At 56.9% G+C, this 7,817-nt stretch overlaps 1 protein-coding gene across 1 annotated transcript; it reads right to left on the bottom strand.

Moving 5' to 3' along the window:
- Window positions 1-6,540: 6,540 nt before the first annotated feature.
- B0H18DRAFT_1044022 (uncharacterized protein) lies at window positions 6,541-7,401 on the bottom strand. The gene is made up of 3 exons (XM_048030700.1): window positions 7,214-7,401; window positions 6,931-7,085; window positions 6,541-6,876 (listed from the first exon to the last, which is right to left on the bottom strand). The coding sequence occupies exons 1-3, from the start codon at window positions 7,394-7,396 to the stop codon at window positions 6,675-6,677; spliced, it is 540 nt and encodes a 179-aa protein (XP_047886787.1). The 5' UTR covers window positions 7,397-7,401; the 3' UTR covers window positions 6,541-6,674.
- Window positions 7,402-7,817: the final 416 nt, after the last annotated feature.

The following is a 7,817-nucleotide window of genomic DNA, read 5'->3' as shown; positions in this document are numbered from 1 at the left end:
CACCAACAGACGACTAGCGGCCTGGGGGCGGTCTTCGCGGCGTTCATGCCATACCTAGACATCGTACACCGCGCCGGACGCGTTCATTCCAACGTGGACCCACTATCTCGGCTACCCCGTCTACCACCGGACCACCAATCACCACAGGAGGATCGCTCAGTCCCCATCATTCCGGACCAAGCTACCCCGGAAGCCGCGGAAGCTGCAGCCGACCGTACTCCCGCTACAAGACTGACGGCCGCTGCGTCGGTCCACGCCTCATGGGAAACAGTGCTTGAAGCTACCCCACCGTCGACCGGATTTTCCACCGCTCACCACGACACTTTAGGCTTCAGCGTGGGGGGCGGGGAGCGGGAGTAACTACACAGGAGATAACGATCAAGAACTCCCGGACGCCGAGAGCCAAAATAGCGTGGAAGCGGGAGGAACACCTTCCCTTCCAGGCGAGGGCAACTACGAACAAGAGGACGATCACGCGGGAAGCAGAACCAGCTGGGAAGCGGGAGGAACACCTCCCCTTGCCAGCGAAGACAACCACTATCAAGACTACGTTTACGCAGAGAGCCGAACGAGCAAGGAAGCGGGAGGAACACCTCCCCTTCCAAACGACGATAGCGAAGCCGCGGGAGGAACACCTCCCCGTCCAAGCATAAATCGTCTAGCTCACCCCGCCACGACTCAAGATCAACCGGTAACAAGTCTGACAAGTACGGAAGCGTCAGAAGATCCCAGTTACCTGTACTCACCCGACAAAGACGTCTCACTGCCGACTCTACTCATAGAGTTGAGTCCAGAGTACAAGGCCAACTTCGTTAAGGGCTACGAGAAGGACCCTTTCTTCCGAGACAAATGGAAGAAAGCCAATGAACCGGGCCTGCAGAGGTTCTCCGGACAGTGCTTCTTCACAGACGACTCGAAACTGCTGTACATCCGTACCGGCTCCGACCCCGTCAGATTATGCGTACCCAGAACTGAGGTTGTCCCCTTAATCGCTCGGTTACACGACTCTCCTTATGAGTCGGCTCACGAAGGTCCTAGGAAACTGGCCTGGAGAATCAACGAACGATTCTTTTGGCCTTCCCTCCGGAGAGACGTGCGCGACTACGCCATGTCCTGCGACGTTTGTCAGAAATCAAGACCGACCGAAGAGCCAAAGCGGGATTGCTGCGACCTAATCCTATCCCTAACCGTCCCTTCGAATGGATCTCTTTCGATCTCATCACTGGTCTGCCGCGGTCAGACGGTTACGACGCAGTGCTAGTGGTAGTAGACCGCTGCACGAAGCATGGACTGTTCATACCTTGCGAAGGCACTCTGAACACCGTGGAGTTCGCTCACTTGTTCGTACAACACGTCGTCTATCGGTTCGGCATCCCGGAACATATCATCTGCGACCGGGACGGTCGATGGACGTCCGAGTTTTGGAGAGCGGTGGCCGCTGAGTTGGGAATTCACCTGTGCTTGTCCTCCTCGCATCACCCGCAGCACGACGGACAAACCGAAATCGTGAATCAACGCATCGAGACCATGCTGAGAGCCTACATCCAAGGAGACCGGAATACGTGGTCGCAATGGTTGCCGGCTCTCGCGCACGCTTACAACTCATCCGTTCACTCCGCTACGGGTCAAACCCCGTACTTCTTGCTCTACGGGTTCCATCCCAAGGGTTCCTTGGATTTCCTGATCAAAGACGAACGATACGTAGAACGTCCTCAACTCGCCAGCGAGCGCGCCACCGACTTTGCCATCGAAATGGAGCTCCACCGCCAACGAGCTCGTGACGCCCTAGCCATAGCTCAAGAACAGGCAGCTCGAAGCTACAACAAGGGACGAAGACCCGAAACTTTTCCGGTCGGCTCCCGAGTTCTGGTGAATCCGCACTCGCTTGAACTAGTAGACGTAAAGGGTACTGGCAAAAAGCTGGTACAACGTATGCTCGGACCCTTCCCGGTCCAAGAACAAGTCAACCCTCTGGTCTACCGACTCGCTATTCCCGACACTTACCCTATGAACCCTGTCATCAGCATCGAACATCTACGGAAGTACCGGGAACCTGACGCTTCTTACGAAGGGGTAGACCGGCCTACGCTGCCGGATCCTCGCCAATCCGACCTGCTCGCTTCCGAAGAGTACGAAGTGGAACGCATAGTAGCTTGGAGGAGAAACCGGTCAAAGAGAAACCGACTAGAGTTCCTAGTACGATGGAAACACTACGGACCCGTACACGATACTTGGGAGCCAGCAGCTCACCTTCGGAACGCGCACGAAATTCTTCGAGATTATAAGACTTCTCAAGGCCTCACTCGCTGAGAATACATGTACTAAGATTAGTAGTAGTAAATACAAGAACGACTCCTGTAGTAAAACAACCGTAGATAGTTCTCTCTCTCTTCCTTAAGAAATACCTACTTTACTTTCCTCTAATCTTCCTCTCCTACGCGTCAGCGCTTCTACCACCCACGCTGAACACGTGACCGCGACGCGGCGAGTGCAGCCACAAGTTCACTTTGAGCGCCCGCCGCGCTCTCTCTCTCCCTCTCTCTACATAACCCTTTCCACGCAAGCGAGTGAACTCTTCGCTCCTTGCTACTCTTCCATCGCCTCACCTACGCAAGCGAGTGAACTCTTCGCTCCTTGCTACTCTTCCGTCGCTCCCCCTACGCAAGCGAGTGAACTCTTCGCTCCTTGCCGCCCCGTCGAACGAGTGAACGTTTGGACTGTCCGAACTTCATCCGTTTCTTCGATCGTCGAATCCTCATCGTCTCCTTCCTTCCCGAGTACGCAGCTCGATACAAGTATGGCCGGCCCCTCCTCGTCCAATTTCCTTCGATTCCGCGAGTCTCTTTTCCTCCCTCAAGACTATCGCGTCGCGCCTGCCCGGACCCACGCCCGCGACTCGGCTTGGACTTACTTCCAAGCGCATCTCCGGGTCCGTTCGGCGGTCGTCTTGAGTCCTGGCGTATGGGCGGTCTCGCCTAATGCTCCGTACGTGCCCTCGCTCCCTCCTCAACAGGACGCATTGGAGGAGATCTTCGCGGACGGACGTACGGGTCTCTTCGAGCCGGGCTTCCACCCCCAATACTGGGCCAGTGCGCAAGGGCACCGCGCTTTCATCTACGAAGTCCCTCCTACTGAAGAAGGCGTCGACCCCGCCTACGTAACCCTCGACGTCGCGCGCGGTAGGAGGAAGGGAACGTTCTCCGTTAAGAGCTTCCAGAACATGAGGGGAGTACCCACCCCCGAATTCTCTCGCGCGCTCCAGAACCTCTACGAGGCCGAACTCACAAGGGCGAACGACTACTTCCTCGCCGACCCTTCACCCCCTCGAGGTCTACGTCTACGTCCTGCGGATGTCCAGGACGCGCTATACCGCTTCCGCAGCTTCTCTCAAGAACTATTCCCCTTCCGGAAGGATGTAGCCCTCATCCAGCGTCATCTCCTCGAACTGCGAGGATATTCGTATAAGAGATATCTGCAACTAGTATTCGACGAGGGATACATGAGCGCGCCCGCTACCAATATCATCGGAATCGGAAGCTGGGTCGACGAGAACGAGGCGGAAGTGCTGAAACGGTTGGTTTGGTTCGGAGTCCCCGTGTGGTGCGTAACTCGCAAGCCTCCCCCATCCACCGTAGTCCAAGAGTCCCTCGCCCGCCTCGACCTCCGACTGTTACTGGAGTATTGGGACGACGAGGATCACGCGCCCAAGGCCCCCTCGAACAAGAAAAGCAGGAAGAGGTTGAGAGAAGAAGAAGATGAATTGGACAGTGCCGATGAAGACCCGGATTTTAACTACGTAAAGTTTCCGGTACCAGCGTGGAATCCCGCCTCTCCCCTTGCTCCCGCCTCTGCCTCGGGAATCGAGTCAACTCTACCGGCGGCTCCTTCTTCGACGATTTTCCCGGGGACGAAGACGCCTGGAACAATCAATCAGCGCCCGAGGCCATCGCGGAGGATCGTCCGGTTACCCCCCCTCGGAGCGGCGCGAACTCTTCGCCCCTCCGAGGTGACTCGCCGATGAGAATCTTCACAGAGGACTGCCCGGCCACACCTCCTCGGAGCGGTGCGAACTCTTCGCCCCTCCGAAGAGACTCGCCTATGGCGTTCTCCCTGCCTCCTTCGCCCGAGCCGGCTCCAACCCAGGAGCCCGAGCAAAGAAGAAGTCCCTCGCCGCCTCGCCTGACGAGCTTTGATAAGGGCAAGCAGAGGGATCCCGACCCCTCGCCGATGGTACCTCGAACTGGCAATCCTCCTGTTCTCCGAGGTCGCTCACCCTCTCCCAGGGGACGACAACGTCGACCATCTCGTTCTCGGTCTCCTCGACGTCGCCGTTCCCCTCCTCGTCCAGCGCGAGAATACGGTGGTTCGCGCCCGTACGATAACACTCCTCGCCGCTCCCCTCCTCGCCACTCCTACCGCGACCGTTCGCCTCGACGTGACTGGAGAGCCGGCGACTCCTACCGACCGGACGCCAGCTCAAGACGTCCTCGCTCTCCTCCCCGCCTCATGCCTCGACGATTCCCCGGCCGAAGGACAGCAGAGCGAGAGGATAGAGGACGAAGCCTTGCGAGGACAGAGTCCGGTCGCCGTCATTCGCCCACGTTCGCCCCGCCTATCGCTCCGCCGGCCCCTTCCTTGATTAACCGAATAGAGCAACCCTCGCCGGTCAAGCCTACGTGTTCGCTTGCGGACCGTCTAGAGAGCAGCCTACCGGGGATCGCCTTCCCCGAAGCTCCCCCTGCGGAACGACAGTCCGCTCGTCCCCTTCTCGACAGATTCGAAGAGCCGCGCTCGCTCTTCGCGCGTGTAGGCGTCCCTCTTGGAGAAAGGTTGACCAACTCTCGGACGGCGTTCAGCTCGACTAGGGAGCAGATCCCCAGAGATCCCACTCCCCCGGACGACTTCCACGTCATCACGCTCTCTTCGGGAGTACCGGTCAGGACCAAGTTGCCTCTCTTCACGGCTAACGAGGTCGACGACTTCCTTCGACGCCCCTTCGAGGACGATACGAGCATCTCCGTGGGACGTCTAGCTTGGGAACACGACCGGGGTCCGGAACCGCAGCTCCCTCCGGAGAATGCGCATCTCATGCCGTTCCCTTCTGTCTTGCGGATGGAGGGTGACGACGGGTACATTGCGATTCTTCGGTGGTTGAAGACGCGTCAAACTCATGTCGACGCCCTGCACAAGCTCCCGGGAACTTGGGTCCCCACCAAGCACAAGGGCTGGAAGAATCGTCTCAAGGCCCCTCAACATCTGCAGGCGGCACTTGAGAGGTCCAACGTACGTCCGCTCTCGGACAAAGAGGTCCACCCTCTGCGCAATCCAACGCCGGGGGAAGTCGACCGGGAAGTATGGGAGTTGGGGACCTATCACTTCCGACTCAACGTGGAACGGTTGGTGGTCGGCCGACTCCCAGCATTGAGGAACGCGACCTCGAGTGAAGCTCGCGGAGTCCTATGGGCGGAAGTGCGCGACCGTCTACGACGAGCCTGGGGGGCGAACTCATCGTACTACCCTAACTTCTCCGAGCCGCGCTGCCTCGATAGCGACGACGACGTGATTCGCCTCAAACACTGGTACGCGTTGGGAAGGATTCTCTTAGAGTTGGAGCCACGGTCAGACATCGCTCAAGACTTGCGAGCCGCGGTGGGGGCTCTGTTACGGACGCTACGGACAGGATTAAGACTGTGTACATAAATCTCTTCCGTGCTACGTATAATAACCGCGACCCGCATGTATTTACCGCCCGAGCCTAGATACTTACGACGCGTACTGTATTCACTTACTTGTTCATGTCTTGTATACTTAGGCGCGCGTCTCGCCGAAGACGCGCGCTTTACTAGAATGGAAAGCAGCCTTTTACTCCCAACCACATCGTCCGCGCGCGAACTCTTCACGCCGTACAACTGCGGGATTGGCCATTAACGAGAGTGCTCGTCGCGCTCTCGTTTCGAAGGTGTTAGCTCGTCGCTGCACCTAGGATAGGCTCGTCGCCGACTCCTTCACGGTCAGGCTCGTCGCCGACTGCCAGCGCGAGCTCAACAGCTGCGTGAACGACCTTAACGAGGACTCAACAGTCCTCGTACGACCTCTACGGGCTATACGCCTCCTTAACGACCTCACGACTTATCTTTCCATCCGCTCTGGTCGCCGAGCGACCACCACTGTTAGTTTCGTCAGGTAGCCCGCCCCCTGTGTCCAGGACTCGAACCGCCGAGCCCTAACACCGCTGCGGGCCCGGATCGGGTAATGCAATCGTGATTTGTGATCTGACGGTTTCTGGGCCTAGATACACTGCCGTTTATAGTGATTTATGCACCGTGCCTAGATACCCTGTATCGAGATCCAGCAGATGGACAGCATGTATGTCGTGCGCCACGACATACACCTAGTAGGAATACATTCATTGCAATGCCAATTGTGACTTACTGCTTCAACTTCAAGCCTTGATGCAGTTCGTGGACACTGTAAGTAAAGGGCCAAGGGATCAAGCGGCAGCCTTCCCGATTTGGTATGTTTGAGGCCGCGACAAATTATCCCGCTGTGACAAATGCGGTGGTCTTATAGTGCTTCATTATTCGTGCATAATATCGACATTGGGGAGTATACTAAGCACTATGTAATAGGCAGACAAGATCACTGTCATTCCCTGTCCTTCACCTGCCTGTTCGTTACCCCGCAAGCTCAGCCTCGACGTCCTCCGCATGTTTCGTCCTGCAGTTGCGCTCCTCCACGCCCTCCACAACGTGTTCAGGGACTTGCAGCATCCCACAGCTGAGCCGCACGGAGGTCGAGCTCGCGCGCGTGGCGAGCAACTCCATGTGCGGGACAACGAAGAGGTCGTGGATGGTGGGCATGTGCGTACCGCAGCAGCTGGGATGGCGGATAGTTTGGTGGCGGTCTTTGAGAAGAGGAGGAGGGGCGTACGGGCTGCGGTCGATGCCATCGATGACGACGGTGTGCATGATGCTGCGTGTGTAGTCCGCAGGGAGGGTCTTCCCGATGTTGCGCCCGTTGTGAAGTGTCTCCTGATCGGGGCTGTTCTCGCTGTGCAGTTCTACCTCAACGTGCACGCTGCAGCCCTTCAAGTCGAGTCGGTTAGCTTCCTCCTTACACGGATGCAGTCCATGCTTACTATGCTGCGAGATGTCTCGATGTAAGTAGCTGGGCATTGGCCATGCCGACGCGCCATTCGCATGTGCTCATTGACGTGCCATCGGACGTACTTGTTGAGTCTTGATGTGTGATTCGGCGAGTGGCAAGGAAGGGACACGGGGAACAGGATAAGAGGCAAGAGGGTGCGCCTGGGTAGAGGGTAGAAGGACGGATGTAGCACCTTGTAGATTGCACGCGCAAGAGGTGAGTTTTGCGGGCGCCCCCGTGAATCGAACATTTGTGTCTATTTGTTTCCTAACCAAATTGGGCAAACCCGATGTGCTCGGACTGTTTCTGGCCAATCAGGACGCGAATAACGGTCCCCCCTAGAGCTGCAACATACCTACGATTCGCTTTCTGGACGTTATTACACTATGTCCGCATGTCTAAGGTATGTCTAAGGGATCTAATTCATGTTTAGTGGCATCTACTTCAATAGATGAGTACAGCATAAAAGGCCAGGGTTCTCGTGAGTCGTGTACAGTAGGGGTGTCTATCTACACTACTTCTGTACTGGTTCTCTTAGTCTCGAGTCGTAAGGGGTGTTGTGGTGTGAATATATCAGTCTCAGTTTTATAGGGTATATTCATACTACCATTACAAGAACTCTATCTACGAGGACGTCTGCTGTATCTGCATGTAGGGGCACCAGGGCAGTC

The sequence above is a fragment of the Fomitopsis serialis genome (assembly GCF_022376445.1).
Source record: "Fomitopsis serialis strain Sig1Antser10 chromosome Unknown B0H18scaffold_150, whole genome shotgun sequence".
NCBI classification, from domain to species: Eukaryota; Fungi; Basidiomycota; class Agaricomycetes; order Polyporales; family Fomitopsidaceae; genus Fomitopsis; species Fomitopsis serialis.
The sequence above is the reverse complement of the archived record's forward strand: the minus strand, read 5'-3'. Positions and strand labels throughout refer to the sequence as shown.